General features: G+C 36.8%; 1 protein-coding gene across 2 annotated transcripts; it reads left to right on the forward strand.

The window, feature by feature from the left end:
* The first annotated feature begins 6,121 nt into the window (after positions 1 to 6,121).
* Positions 6,122 to 15,880, forward strand: LOC107827330 (uncharacterized). Of its 2 annotated transcripts, XM_016654427.2 has the most exons (5): positions 6,122 to 6,235; positions 6,338 to 6,398; positions 9,917 to 10,080; positions 10,246 to 10,382; positions 15,472 to 15,879. In XM_016654427.2, exons 1-5 carry the CDS (start codon positions 6,194 to 6,196, stop codon positions 15,593 to 15,595), a joined length of 528 nt encoding a protein of 175 aa, XP_016509913.1. In that variant the 5' UTR covers positions 6,122 to 6,193; the 3' UTR covers positions 15,596 to 15,879. The 2 variants fall into 2 exon arrangements, with proteins under 2 accessions (XP_016509913.1, XP_075094274.1); XM_075238173.1 differs by lacking the exons at positions 6,122 to 6,235; positions 6,338 to 6,398 and adding an exon at positions 6,527 to 7,006 and having other exon boundaries at positions 15,472 to 15,880.
* Positions 15,881 to 15,950: the final 70 nt, after the last annotated feature.

A 15,950-nucleotide genomic window follows, 5' to 3' on the forward strand; every position in this document is an offset into this window, starting at 1 on the left:
CATACGTGATTTACAATGGTCGGAGCTGTAACGTGAGATTTTGCGATTCTAAGGAAGTACGGTGCAATCTTTCTCAAGAATATCATACGAATTTTTTCCTACTCCGATCTTGCTGTCACATGCTTTGTCGCAATTGACGTATATTAGAGAGATTGTCAAGAGAATCGACTCAGGTATGTTAAGGCTAAGCTCTTCCTTCATTTTGCATGATCTCGTAATTACACAAGTTTGATAACGAGGTATAAACAAAAAAATTCATGTCCCGAAATTTACGTATATTTTTCCTAGTCTTGTAAGTATATTATTCAATTGAGAATTTTCTTCTTCCAGTCAAGAGAGCAGAGAGTCTATATATACAGTATTACAGTTTTTTCATTATTATCGAGCTATAATCGATGGGCAGGCCCCTATTGGGCAACCTCTGATCAGATGGTAAGTTATATACCGAGCCTATTGTGGCCAAGCGCCTATGAGCGAGCCCAGTTGGCCGAGATACAGAGTCTAGTATGGCCGAGCGCCTATGAGCGAGCCTACTACGGCAGAGCAGTTATATATATACCGAGCTTTATAAGGTCGGACAACTATTTTACTTACTATATTGAGAAAGTTGAGTCAGTATCAGCAGGTAAGCATATCTTCAGATTATCATTGACTTCCAGTTGCTTTCAATTATTATATTATCAGTTCAGTTTTAGCTTTCAGTATAGTGCCTTACATACTCGGTACATTATTTCGTACTGACGTCCCTTTTCTGGGGGCGCTGCATTTCATGCGTGCAGGTTCAGACAGACAGACGGGTAGACCTCCTCAGTAGGTGTTTCCCGAGTTCAGCCTGATCGGTAAGCTCCACATCTTTCGGAGTTGCCAGGTCTAGAGTTTTGTGTACATCTTATGTATATCTGTATATGTTATGAGTATTTTTTTTTTGTTATGAGTAGGTCGGAGCCTTGTTCCGATCACAGTATATCCATCAGTAGAGGTTCGTAGACATATCCTGTCAGTTAATGCAGTATGTTGGGCTTCTAGGCCTTTTATGTACATTTTGTTGGATTGTCAGCTGTAGTAGTTATGACGGCCTTGTCGGCCCAGCTTTTTATTGATATTTAGTCAGTATTCGCAATTGTCTTGCAATGTAGCCCATGGCCAAAGTATGGCATTATATGTTCAGAGTCCCTTAGTCGCAAGTTAGTATGCGAGGATAGGTGAGGCACCGAGTGCCGGTCTCGCCCCCAGGTTCGGGGTGTAATAAAAGACCTAATATTTAGGACTTAAAATCAATTAAATTCTTACCTTATATAAATTTATTATTTATTCAAGCTATGCAACAAAATTATAACTCTAGTTGATACACGTTTAGTTTAAATTTAGTTTAGAACAAAGACTAATAATGTAACGATCCAACCGGTCGTTTTGACTGTTAGAACCCCGTTCGCCTAAATAAGACTCTCCATATGTGCTTTTATTAATTTATAACATGCGGAGATGGTTGGTTCGGAATTTGAAAGTGTTCGGGTTGAAATCGGAACACTTAGTTCCTTAAGTTGGCTTTAAAAGGCTAAGTTTGACTTCGGTCAATATTTTGAGAAAACGACCCCAGAATCGGGATTTAACAGTTCCAATAGGTTCGTATAATAATTTTGGACTTGGACGTATATTCGAATCGGGTTTTGAATAACTCGGGAGCGTTTTGACGCTTAATAGTGAAAATTAACTATTTGAAGGTTTAAAGTTCTTTAAAATTTGGTTTGGAGTAGGTTTTGTAGTAATTGAAATCCGTTTGAAATTCCGAGTCTGAGAATATTTCTGCATAGTGATTTAAGATTTGCACACAAAATTTCGTGTCTTTCCGGATAGTTTAAGTACGTTTCGGCGCATTGCAAGTAAATTGAAGAACTTGAAGTTCTTAAGTTTGATTCAATTTGGTTTGGGGTATGATTCTTAGATTTGGTGTTGTTTTACACGTTCCGTGAGTTCGAGCTAGTCCATTTTATGATTTCAAACCTGTTGGTATATTCGGATGGGGCCCCGAGTGTTAACCGGAAGAGGCTCGGATCAATTTTGGAATTTTGAAGAAGAACTGAAGCTTCCAGCTTCTGTCAGAATCGCACCTGCGCATGGGCCAGCCGCAAGTGTGATCCATACGCCGCAGGTGCGAAGGAGAGGAGCTGCCAGCAACCGCAGATGCGAAGGAATGGGCGCATTTGGCTTGCGCAGAAATGAGCAATTTGTCCGCAGGTGCGGTGCCAGACCAAAGGAGTAAATGCGCACCTGCGAGGAATTTCCGCAGGTGCGAAAGCCGCATGTGCGGTACTCCTCCGCAGGTGCAAAAAATCTATTTGGGCAGAACCTTAAAACGGAGGAAGCTCAGTCCATTTTTGTTCGCTTTTCTTCCATGTATGAGTGATTTCAGAGCTTCTTGAGAGGAGATTTCAACTAGCAATTTGGAGGTAAGTTAATTCTACACACCTTGAGTTAAATACATAGATTATAGGTAGATTATAACTAGTAAATCTTAGAAATCAAAGGTTTAGATGAAAAAACTAGATTTTTATAAAAATGAGATTTTAACCACGAAAATGGTTATGGAATTGGATAGAAATTATATATTTGAGTTCTTGAGATTATGGGTAACGTTTTCATCCGAAAATTTCCAGAATCCGGGCACGTGGGCCTGGGGTGAATTTTAGGAATTTTACTGTTTTGGTTAGGATAATTTATTTAATAGCCTAAATTCGAATTATTAAACATGTATTAATTATTTTGTATAACATTTGGATAGTTTCGAATTTTTCGGCATCGAATTGAAGTTTTTACACGACATTTTGATCGGAAAGTGGACTTTGAGACAAGGTAAGTCTCTTGTCTAATCTTGTGAGGGGGAAATTATCCATAGGTAATTAAATTAATAATTATTGCTAATTGTGAGAGGTTATGGGAGCTACGTACGCACGAGGTGGCGAGAGTCCGTACGTAGCTACTATTAATGCTAAAGTCCGGGTAGTTTAGGACACAAAACATGAATTACTTGTGCAAATTATATTTTTTATTTAATTAATATTATATATATTGTGAATTGTTAGGTAAAAATATTAAAATATGAAAATCCCATATGCTTTAATTTTCTGTTTAAATTAATTAATTGTTAAAAAATATTGTTCATCCTCTCGAATTGATTTTATAATAAATATACTTTCATTCCGGAGGTACATAAGAAAATGTCCTCCTTTCTTGTGAAGCGGGCCGAACGCCTCGGCATGATAGATGCATCTATGGATCGTGCCGCACGTCCCTCGGCATTGTACACGATACTCTGGATCGGGCCGTACGACCTCGGCAGAAATCATGCCTAATAATAATAATAATTACTCGATACTTTGCTATTTTAATTGCAGCCTGTGAATTTAATTAATAGATTAAAAATTATTTCATTTAAAGGAATTTAATTGATAAATTAAAAATTATTGGAATTTCAAAGAATTAATTATCTCTGCTTGTTAAGAAAATTATTGTTATTCTTGTAAATGAGGCTAATTGATAAATTGAAAATTTATTGGAATTGAAGAAGTTTAATTATTTCTGCTGGTTAAAGAAAATCATTGTAAATTCGATAAATCATGTCGATCTAGATATTGCTATTTTTATTTTATCCATTATTATTGACTCTTAGTGAGTGTCAAAGTCGGCCATCTCGTCTCTACCTCTTCGAGATTAGGCTTGATACTTACTGGGTACACATTATTTTTTGTACTCATGCTGCACTTGCTGCACATTGTATTGTGCAGGTACATATATGTCTAGCGGCCTTGTGGGTGCAGAGGTGTGGTTAAAATTGTGGGAACATAGATGAGCTGCATTCTGTATTACGATCCGCAACCAACAGAGTCTCTTTCAGAGTTATTATATTTTTTCTGTCTAATTTGTATTTCGGACATATGCTGTATTTTATTTTAACTCCCTAGTAAATGCTCATACACTTATGACACCGGGTTTTGGGAATGGTTATGAATTATTTAGGAATTTAGTTGCTAAAATTATTTATCATTTACTCTATGAGTTTTGTCTTTATTATTTCATTGAAAAAAAATTTGATTTCAAAAATACTAAAAAGAGTAATTAAGCTAAGTATATAGTATTGGCTTGCCTAGCAGTGGAGTCCGGCGCCATCACGACCTTTAATGGATTTTAGATCGTAACAAATAAGCAATCATTGTGGAACCTAAGCTAAAATCTGACACGAATTTGAATAATGAAAAATTGCCATAGACATATACAATGACACTAAATCTTGATAATACAAAACTGCCGAATTTTATATTAGATTTTAAGGAAAAACAATTGCACTCAAACAAAAAGTCTAAAAGAACTATAAATAAATATCTTCTGAGACAGTAAAAATGAATATTAACACTAATTCTTATAATATTAAATTACTAAAAAGAAAATATAAAATTTTAGTTATTCAATTATTTTCCTAATATTTAGGACTTAGAAATAAATTAAAATTTTAGTTACTAAATCTTTTCTTACTTGAACTAAATATGGTATTCTAATATTTAGGACTTAAAATCAATTATACTTTACCTTTTATAAAATTTTTCTTTACTTGAACTATCTAAAAATTAGGTTTCAAGTTAAAGAAAAAATTCGTTTAGGGCATAATTTGTTTTTTTCATGGAAGGGGTCCTTTAAAAGCTTCTTCCTAGTTAGAGAACCTTTTGGCAATATGAAAGCTTGACGGTGAAAGCTTCTTGGCCTCACCGTTCAGTTGCTGCACACCAAACTCGGAGAGAGTACTTTTTACATTACGCTAGTTGAGGAATTAAAGTGAGGCATATTTTATTCAAAAGCGATTTTAGTAACTGTTTACTTATGCGCAATAAAATTTTATTTTTTGACTTATTCATGAAATCGTTACTTAACTTATCAAATTTTCTTCAGCCCGCCTACAATTCTTGCCACTTGATTCTTCTTCTTCTTCTTCTTCTTCTTCTTCTTCTTCTTCTTCTTCTTCTTCTTCTTCTTCTTCTTCTTCTTCTTCTTCTTCTTCTTCTTCTTCTTCTTCTTCTTCTTCTTCTTCTTCTTCTTCTCACTGAGCCGATATTTTTTAGGTGGTCTTTATCCAAACTTCAAGCATATGTTAGATACGTTTTTGCTTTTGTGTTCTTTTTAGTTTTTACCTTGTATTTACTTTAATAATTATTTTCTATTTATTTTATTAGGCATACTTCTACGTAAATGTTCTGATTATTACATTGTAATGTAGATGCTTTTAAATATATAATTCAAACATGTCAATATAGTCTTGATGAAAGTCTTACAAGTGTTATACTGCCATGTTTTAAATAGGGCATGAATATAATCTCTATCACAGGGATATGTTAGCCTAGAATCTACTCACGTTATTCTCCGTCTCAGGTATGAGATTTAAGGATAACCATTGTACATGCTATATTTCTGGCAACGTGCTCGTTTTTCATAGACCTTATTTGAATTATGTAATATACCTATAATTCCTTCAATGTCACATACAAAGAAGCTCCACCATATCGAAAAATTATTAGAAATTTAAGCGTGCAATATTCTCCTAATTGTCTCCACACAAAATTCCAACTGAAGCATACAATTCCTTATAGCAGTTAAGAAACAAACATAATCGTAAAATTAAATATGATTTTACGGTTTCATGATATTGGTTTATGGTTCCATGACAAATCAATACTCTATACAAGAAAGACATAGGAGATTATAATCGATTAAAATTCAATATTCACCAATTTTAGAATTTTATATTTTCTTAAACTTTTTTTTATGACTCAACCATATTTTAAAATACTAATATTTCTATGATTTTTAAAATTTTAGCACCTTTAAAATAGGGTGCACACGCAACGCGCATACTCTATGACTAGTTTTAAGAAAAGATGAGTTATAGTTAATTTGTTTCTTCTATCTGTTGCATTTTTTCTTTTCTTTTTCTTAATCTCTTTGCAATGTTTGTGAAATTAAGAGCTTGTTATCTGATTCGATTTTTCAGTTGTATATTTGTTTAGTTGTATAATCAATTTTAAGAAAAGATGAGTTATAGTTAATTTGTTTCTTCTATATGTTTAGATGTTTTGGGTGTGGGGGTGGTTATTTTTGGCTGAAAAGGTAAGTAAATGCTCTGCTTTTTCCTTCTTGTAGCAAAAACACAATGAATGGAGTTGAAGACTTTGGGTGGGCTATTTCTGTGGGGGTAAGATACTTTTTTGAAAATTCAAATTATGTTTAAACATTGTGAATTAGATATAAATTTTTTATGAATCTACTTAAATTTTTGGTACACACTATCTTACAGGCTTCACATATATGGTGTGGCCCGAGATTCATGACTCCTGTAGCTCATCAATACCATCTTAGTAAGTTTCTAATGTTGCATAGAACTTTTTTTTTTTTTTTTTTTTTGATGAAGTAATAAGTTTTCATTAAAGGCATCAAGAAGATGCAGACAAAAATTTACAAGAGGAAAAAAGGTGACTGCTCAGATACAAAGATTAATCTATAACTAGAGAGCATATAACTTCCAAAAGTTGTTCACAGCTAGATACAGAAGATTGGTTAAGCCAGCTAAATAAATTCACTAAACATTTAACTTTAAGAGCATGATTTGAAGTTGAGATCCCATCAAAACACCTATGGTTTCGTTCATTCCATATACACCAAAAGATTGAGGCATGTACCATTAATCATGTCTTTTTGATGGGTTTTCCAACTTTCCAAGAGCACCTACTTTTATAGGCATCTTTGATGGAGTTAGGCATGACCCAGGCTATCCCAAATATTGACAGGAACATGTTCCAAATGTCTGCTGCTACTGGACAATGCAAAAATAGATGGCTTACACTCTCGAGGTTCATTCTGCAAATGAAGCATCTATTTATAGTCTGGATGTCTCTCTTACTTAGATTGTCTTGGGTAAGACAAGCTTCATACAAAGCTAGCCAGCAAAAACAGATCACTTTGGGAGGTAACTTTGTCTTCCAGATTAGCTTCCATGGCCAGTTATCAATCAGTTCTTTGTTGGAGCACAAGAGAGCATATCCTTTCTTGACTGTAAAATTACCCTTGTCAGAGTCCCCCCATTGAAGACTATCCTTGGCATGTGGATTGATAGTGACCCCTGCTAATTTTGCATATAGCTCCATTAGTTCAGTCAGCTCCCAGTCTTGAAAATTTTTTCTGAAGAGAGGTTCCCACACATTGTTGTTCCAGTTCTGATCTACGTGAGATCCCTGATTGCTTGCTATTCTATATAGGTTGGGAAACTCATCTCTTAGAGCCATAGACCACATCCAATTGTCCTTCCAGAATAATAATTGCGATCCATTTCCCAACTTGAATTTTGTATTGAGCTCAAATTCCCTCCATAGTTTTGAGATGTGCTTCCAAGGCCCTATTCCATGAGGTGAGTTGCCAAGTCTAGTACACCAGTTATTTTGTACTCTATATTTTGCTAAGGCCACTTAATCATGTGAAATTTATGTCCTTGGCTATTTTCCTCCCAAAGAAATGATCTTCTAATCTGGTCCAGCTTCTTCTGTACTTTACTTGGAATTGAAAAAAGTGATATGAAGTATGTTGGGATCAGGGTTGTGAAAAGCGGTCGCTTCCTCGCTTAAAGCGAGAAGCGAAGGGAGGCGACCCTATGACCGCTTCTGCTATATGAAGCGACTCAGGTAGGCAAAAGCATGCGCTTCCCACTAAAAATCAAGAAGCTTTGAAGCAAAGCGAGGCGACCGAAGCGAGCGCTTCTTTGTTTTAAACACCTGCCAACCTATTTAATTAAAAAAGAAAGGTGTTCTTTTATTAAAACATATGACCAACAGCAACAGAGAGAAAGAAGCGAGTAGGGTTCCAAGTCTTGTACACTTTTCAACTTAAACATATAACCAGCAGCAACATGTATGTGATCTCTTCTTCTTCTTCCTATTTTTCTTTTTCTTTCACTGTTTTAGCGTCCAAATAGCAACAAAGTGCTGGCAAATTTTTTTTTCCTTCGGTTCTTCTTTCTCAGTTTTCTCCTCTTCGTTGAAATGTTGCCCAGATCTTCTTTCACTGTTTTTATGCTGCCCAGTTTTTAACAGAATGGTATATTTTAATATTCAAATGGTATATTTATTTTAATATTTTTATTTTTAAATTCCGCTTCACTTCAAAAAAGTGAGCGCTTCGCTTCTCGTTTTTCGCTTTAAGCGAAATGGGGGTTATTGCTTTTCCCCGCTTCACGCTCTTCACAACACTGGTTGAGATACTATCCAATACACTGTTTATCAGGGTTACTCTTTCACCTAAAGATAAGTATTACATCTGCCATGAAGCTAGTCTCTTTTCAAAATTTTTAATTACTCCATTCCAAATAGCTTGAGACTTGTATTTTGCACCCGGTGGTAGTCCAAGATAGACAGTAGGAAATGAGCCCACGCTGCAACACATCAATCTAGCAAACTCTTCCAATTTAGGGACTTCATTTACCCGATAAATGGTGCTTTTTAACATGTTCATGTGAAGTCCTGAAACTGCTTCAAAAACCATGAGAGTAAGATTCAAATACATGACTTGGGATCTTTCAGCTCCATAGAAAATAAGAGTATCATCTCATATAACAGATGAGAGACACCTATAGAGGTCTCGACTTCATTTCCAACTCTAAACCCCTCCAGCCATTGAAGTTGAGTAGCTTTGTGTATCATTTTGTTTAGCCATTCCATTGCTAAAATAAATAGGAATGGGGACAGAGGGTCTCCTTGCCTGAGACCTTTCGGAGGAGAGAAGAAGCCAACTGGTCCACCATTGATCAAGATAGAAAAATTCATTGTGGTAATGCAGTATCTTATCCACCTTATCCAGCCTTTCCCAAATCCCATTCTTCTGAGCATGCATATAAGGTATGACCAGTTAATCTGATCGAGTGCCTTCTCAATGTCAAGTTTGAAAATCAAACCAGGTTTCCCTGATTTTAGCCTCCAATCAAGTACTTCATTTGCCATCAATGCAACATCTATGATTTGCCTTGATTTGATGAAAGCATTTTGATGCCCAGAGACCAGCCTTCCCATCACTCTTTTTAGTCTTTCTGCTAGGACCTTAGATGCAATCTTATAAACACTATCAATCAAGGTGATTGGTCTATAATCTCGTAACTCCATAGCTCCTTTCTTTTTAGGAACAAGAGCTATGAAAGAGGCATTACAAGACCTCACCAAGTGAACTGTTTGATGGAAGTGCTAAAGAGCTCCCATAATGTCCACTTTAATTATCTCTCACGCTTTCTGAAAAACTGCCATAGTGAATCCATCTGGACAAGGAGCTTTGTCCGGAGCACTTGCTTTAATGACTGCAATGACCTCTTCTTCCTCGAAAGGTCTTTCTAACTAATCTTTTTGCACCCCTGTGATTGTTGATATGCCATTGATTAATGTCAATTTTATTGGTTAATAGTGCATAGGTTTGGCTTTATAGTAGTAAAAGGTTTAAATTGCTTTGACTACAATAAGTTGGGCTCTGAGGCTTTAAGTTCCCCAAAGAGTTCTTGAAAGATTATCGTTGTTATCTCCTCATTTGACCTGAGAATTTTACTGCAGAGGCAAGAGCAGCAGAATGTTTAATAAATAAAAAACATATAAATGGAAGTCAATATGTAAATAAGAGTTATTTCTAGCAATGCATACTCGATAATAGGATTTCATTATTGCTTCCCAGTTGAGTTATTGCTTCCGTAAGCATAGTTTGAGATGATCTGCAAGCTCAAAAACTTGAATTCTTCATAGTTTGAGATGCCTAGGGGCTTACCTCTCCCCTCGTATGCAGTAAAATGTCACTCTGCACTCGCCCGCCTTTTATAACACTAATCTTGTGTGTTGTTTTGTTTCATGAACAGACATATGTGTAGCGTTTGCAGTGAGTGATGTTGTTAGTGCCAAGTTGGAAATGCAATCCCCTAGATCTTTACGGGTTGGTGCAATAAGTTTCTCCAAACAAGAGATTCTGGAATGCCTACCCATTGTAGGATATGGCACCACTTTTCTCAAAGTTTACAACTATGTAAGAGTCGAGGGTTTGAATTTTGCATATCATTATCCTTATACGGGTGTAGCTTCTCATTGCCGGAGTTTAGTGTTACGATTAAGTAGTAAATGATTCTTAATTTTCAATACATTTATTTAAAAATATATTAATTTTTTTAAATATAATTTTTATGTCTTTCAGCGACAAGGACTAGCCATAGCTTTTATTCTGGATTGGGACTGGATTGAGACATATGAGGCGGCCAGTGCTTTACAACATCATACCTTGACCGCAACAATGGTTCATTATCCTAGCTTCGCAAATCGGGGTTTTCAATGGTAAAGACTTGAGTACTTTTTTTTGATAAAGTAAAGTGTTTCATTAAAAGCACCAAGAAGATGAAGAAAAAGTACAAAATAAAAAGCCTTGGTTAACTCCTAATACAAAAACTTATAAAGCTAAGAGTTGACTAAGACGAAGAACCAAAAGTATGACTATTAAGCCATAGTAAGAGAGCTAATGAAATCTAAGAGGGGAATAGCATCATTTACAAGGGAAAGGTTACTCCAACTAAACAGGTTCATCAGACACTTAGATTTCAATAGGCTGGTGGAAGTTGAAATGCCATCAAAACATCTGGTGTTCCTCTCTGTCTAAATACACCAACAGATACATATTGGGATCATTTGCTAGGTCTTCTTGATGGGTTTTCCAACTTTTCACGAGCACCAGCCTTCAACTGCTTCCTTGATATCCTGAGGAATAGATCAACTGAGACCAAAAACTGCTAAAAACGTATTCCATATATCTGTTGCCACTGGACTGTGCAAGAAGAGATGGTTTACTGATTCTGCATTGTTGTAGCACATGTAACATATGTTTACTAGTTGAAAGTTTCTTCTGCATAAGTTGTCTTGGGTCAAGGTAGCATTTCTGAGAGCAATCCGAGAGAAGCACATTACTTTTGTAGGATATTTTGACCTCCATATATACTTCCATGGCCAATTCTCAATCATTCCATTTGATGCACACAATTTGCTGCATCCAGCCTTCACTGAATATGTACCCTTGCAAGAATTACACCACTTTAGGCTATCTGAGATTTGAGGATTTAAAGTAAAGCCTTCAATAATTCTGTAGAGGTCAAAGAGTTCATCAAGTTCCTAATCCTACATGTTCCTTCTGAAATAAGGTTCCCATATGTTCCCTACTCTGTTCTGGGCTATTGTTGAGTCAGGTTCAATACCTATCTGATATATGTCGGGGTGTGATTCTTTTAGAGGTTGATTTTGGAGCCACATATCCTTCCAGAATTTGACAGAGCTGCCATTCCCTACTCTGAAAGATACCTCTTGAAAGAATTCCTTTTTTCAGATTGTTAATATGTTTCCGTGGCCCTACTCCGTATGGAGCTCTGCTTTGCTTTGTGCTCCAATTGTCCAGCTTCCTATACTTTGTTGTTACCACCATCTTCTATATGTTCGTGGTTTCTTGTGCATACCTCCACCACCACTTCAATAGAAGGCTCTTGTTGTGCTTTTCTAAATCTCTAATACCCAGTCCACCTTGGTTCTTTAGCATGATTACTTTGGACTACTTAACCAGGTGGAATTTATGTCCTTCACTGTTGCCCTCCCATAGAAAAGATCTTCTAATTTTGTCCAGTTGCTTTTGAACTTTGCTTGGTATAGGAAAAAGAGACATGATGTAAGTTGGAATGCTGTCTAGAATGCTATTGATCAGTGTCAATCTCCTTCCCATTGACAAATACTGCATTTTCCATGTTGCCAGTCTTTTCTCTACCTTTTCAATGACTCCATTCCAAACGTCATTTGCTTTGTACTTTGCTCCTAAAGGAAGACCTAGATATGTTGTTGGGAAAGAGCCGATGCCACAACCTATAATTCCAGTCAATTCCTCCAGATTAACACCACATTCACATGGTAAATTGAACTTTTCATAATATTAATATGCAACCCTGAAATGACTTCAAAAAGAAGTAGTGTCAGGTTTAGATATTGAACTTGTAGTTTCTCTACCGCATAAAATATTATAGTGTCATCTGCATACAGTAAATGAGATACTGTGACTGAGGTAGCTGCACTGTTGCCCACCTTGAACCCTTCAATCCACTGTATTTGTTTTGTCTTGTCAAGCATTCTGCTCAATCCCTCCATGGCTAAGATGAATAAAAAGGGAGATAGGGGATCTCCTTGCCTTATCCCTTTCTGTGGAGAAAAGAAACCAATTGGAATTCTGTTGACTAGTCGACAGGCTAAATTTAATCTATCTAATCCATCTATCACCAAATCCCATATCTTTCAACATAGAGAGTAAGTATGACCAATTGACTTTATCAAATGCTTTCTCTACATCAAGCTTGCAGAGAATGCCCGGGCCCCATTCTTTAATCGCCCATCCAACAACTCATTTGCTACAAGTGAAGCATCTGTGATCTGTCTGCTTTTTAGAAATGCATTTTGTTCTTCTGAGATCAACTTCCAAATGCCTGACTTCAACCTTTTTGCTAAGAGTTTAGCAATGATCTTGTATACACTTCCAATGAGACTTATGGTCCTGAAGTAGCTGAGTTCAATTGCACCTTTCTTTTTTGGGACTAGTGTGATAAAAGAAGTATTACTAGATCTGACCATGTAGCAATACTGGTGAAAGTGGTTAGGAGCACCCATTATGTTAGCTTTAATTATATCTGAAGCTCCTTGATAGAAAGCCATTGTATATCCATTAGGGCCCGGACTTTTGTCTGGTGCATATGAGTTAATTGCTGCCTTCACCTACTCTTCATCAAATGCTCTTTCTATCCATATCTTGTCATCTGCTGTTAAGGTAGATAGATTTTCAAAGTTAGCACTAGGCCTACATGCTTTATTTTCAGTGTACAAATCTTGATAGAAAGTCAGGATTTCAGCTTTAATTTCCTTACTGTTTTAACTAATTTTCTCCCCAATCATGAGTTTGTCTATGCAGTTATTTCTTCTATGAGAGTTGGCCATTTCCTGAAAAACTTTGGTGTTTCTGTCTCCTTCTTTGAGCCAAAGACGCCTAGACTTTTGCCTCCACGAAACCTCTTCTGCCTTTGCCATCTATTGTAGCCCAAGCTTCATGTGCATTGATTCCTCTTTTTCTGCTTTTGTCATAAGTCTGTTTTCAGTTGCTGGCTCCAATAGAGCTGGATCTTCCAGTAGTTTAGTCTTCCTTGCGTCCAGCTGACCAAAGGACTCCTTATTACATCTTGTGATGTCTTTTTTCAGACACCTTAGTTTCTGCAGTAGAATGAAGTTTGGACTACCTGCATAACTAAGCCACCATTCCTTAACCTTGTCCATGAAGCCTTCAGCCTGAAGCCACATATTTTCAAACTTAAAATATGAGGGGTTGGCTGCCCAATCACCACATTCCAATAACAGGGGTCTATGATATGTGACAACTCTAGGAAGGGCTAGTTACTTGATTGCTTTAAAGTTGTCATTCCACTTGGGGGAAATAAGGAACCTATCTATTCTGGATGCTTGCAAAGAATCTTCACCTCTGAACCAAGTGTAATGATCCCCCTGAAGAGGCAAATTTATGATACTCAGATCTTGTATGATGTCAGTGGAGGATTTCATGGCCCTGGATCTCCTTATACAATTATATCTTTCACTCTCATACCTACAAACATTGAAGTCACCCCGTATGACCCATTGATCTTCCCATATTCCTCTGATGGATGCAAGCTCATGCCATAGAGACTCTCTGGGTTAGTGTGAGGCCCATAAACCTCTGTGAAGTACCATCTAAAGTTCTCTTGGGTGCTTTCGAACATGCATGAAATTGTAAGAGCCTTGATGTACCCCTCTATTAAGCCACTCTCTTTTGTCCCAAAGAACAATGATACCACCACTTCTTCTAAATGAATTGAGTTCTACCTAGTCGACCCATCTATTGCCCCAAACTTGCCTAATCCAGTATGGAACCACTCTTCGACTTTTGTTTTTTGGAGGCAAACTATATCTACTTTCCATTTATGAATCAATGACTTCATTGTGCTTCTTTTTTCCGCTTTAATTAGACCCCGTACATTCCAGCTTAGAATTTTGATCTTCATCCAGAAAAGGCTTTGTAGTGTCTGCCGCTTGCCCCTTGTCTTCTTACCATCATAATTCATTCCCCATCTCATCCTTTCCAATTCTAATGACTGTTTCTTATTCCCCTTTGTGATGGCCTTGATTGATCTTTTCTGATTCTGAATATGCTTATCTTTTTTGTTCTATTTGAAGAACCATAGAAAAAATTTCATGTTCGAACCCCACAACATTTACCCCAAAAACCTTGCAAGCTTTGAGCATCACCGACTTGGTCCATCTTGAGGTTTCAATAACTGCTGGTGCACCGATATGTTGAGAATCCGAGTGACCCATACCCAGTGTTGTGAAAAGCGAGCGCTTCCTCGCTTAAAGTGAGAAGTGAAGCGAAGCGAGCCATCGAACACTTATGTTAGCTGAAGCGTAGCACGTTTAAAAAGCGCTCGCTTCCCATTAAAAAGCGAGAAGCGCAGATGCGAAGCAATGCGTAATAAGCGAGTGCTTCTCTGTATTACGGGGGTGCCAACCTATTTAATTAAAAAAACTGTTCTTTTTTTAAAACATTATCGACCAACAGAGAAAGAAAGAGGCGACCTAGGGTTCAAATTTTCCACACTTTTCAACTTCAAGATCATCAAGTTTGGTCCAGGTATGTGATTTCTTCTTCCTCCTCCTCCTCCTTCTTTTTCTTTTTTTTTTTCTTTCACTGTTTCAGCGTCCAAATAGCAGCGAAATGCTGGCGAATTATTTTTTCCCTTCAGTTCTTCTTTCTCATTCTTCTCCTCTTCTTCATTTTCTTGCATTGTTTTTTCGTTTGAAATGCTGCCCAATTTTTTCGTTTCAGTTATACTTATACTGTCCTTCTTCTTATTTTTATATCCTTTGTTCTTAGTTCTTATTGCATTTCTTATGTGTTATGTAGTTGTTCTTTTAATGGCCTTCTTCTTGGTAGTTCTTATTTTTTCGTTTCATTTGTTCTTTCTTATTTTAATATTTTTTTTAAAAAATTCCGCTTTACTTCAAAAAAGCGAGCGCTTCGCTTCTCGCTTCTCGCTTTAAGCAAAAAGGGGCATGTCGTTTTTCCTCGCTTCACGCTCTTCACAACGCTGCCCATACCATACCATGGAAGAGACAGAGTATCGCAAGAGAAAATATCGGCTTCAGAGCTGCTTTTGAAAATTCTAATTCTGCTAGCTTCCTTCCTCTTCCAGTTTTTCCTTTTCTTTTTTGCTAGCTCAGCATTGAGTTTGATGTCCTCTTTGAAGCTGACAACTTAGGGGTTGTCTTACTGCGTTCCCCTATCGTCCCTTGCTTTCATTTTTTTGTTTTTGTTTTGTTTCAGGATGTTTATGACCCTCCGTCATATGAAGCTCCAACACGTAATGATGATGGAAGTGAAGCGTGGCACGCGGTACTGGTCGTTGGTTATGGCGTCTCGCTGTATGGCGAATCTTACTACATCATAAAGAATTCCTCTAGAGTTGGCTGGGGTGCAAATGGCTACACACGCATGGCCGTAGATACATTGTTTTCCTTTGCTCAACCAGGACGTGTAATAGTGTATTAAGGTACATAGAATTTAGAGGCTCCGAGTGCCACAATATTTTTAACGTAGCCATGCTACAATTTACATTGTCTAAATAGGGTATAAAGTTAATCGGTTTGGTCTAGTTGGGGTTCGGTTCGGGTTATTCGTCTTTGAAATTAATATAGACAAATCGATCGAGCAAATATATTACGTAATTATTATGGATTATGCATTTTGTATAAGTAAAAAAGGCTCGTTATCAATTTATATTTTGATACTCAAGGCAAAAACTT

Source organism: Nicotiana tabacum, chromosome 19 (genome assembly GCF_000715075.1).
Source record: "Nicotiana tabacum cultivar K326 chromosome 19, ASM71507v2, whole genome shotgun sequence".
Classification (NCBI taxonomy): Eukaryota; Viridiplantae; Streptophyta; class Magnoliopsida; order Solanales; family Solanaceae; genus Nicotiana; species Nicotiana tabacum.

Coding starts and splice junctions, on each gene's coding strand:
- LOC107827330 (XM_075238173.1), top strand. CDS start 6,787: ATGGAGTTAGGCATGACCCAGGCTATCCCAAATATTGACAGGAACATG. Junction 7,007..9,916: donor AAAACAGATCACTTTGGGAG/GTAACTTTGTCT, acceptor TTTCATGAACAG/ACATATGTGTAGCGTTTGCA. Junction 10,383..15,471: donor GCAAATCGGGGTTTTCAATG/GTAAAGACTTGA, acceptor GTTTTGTTTCAG/GATGTTTATGACCCTCCGTC.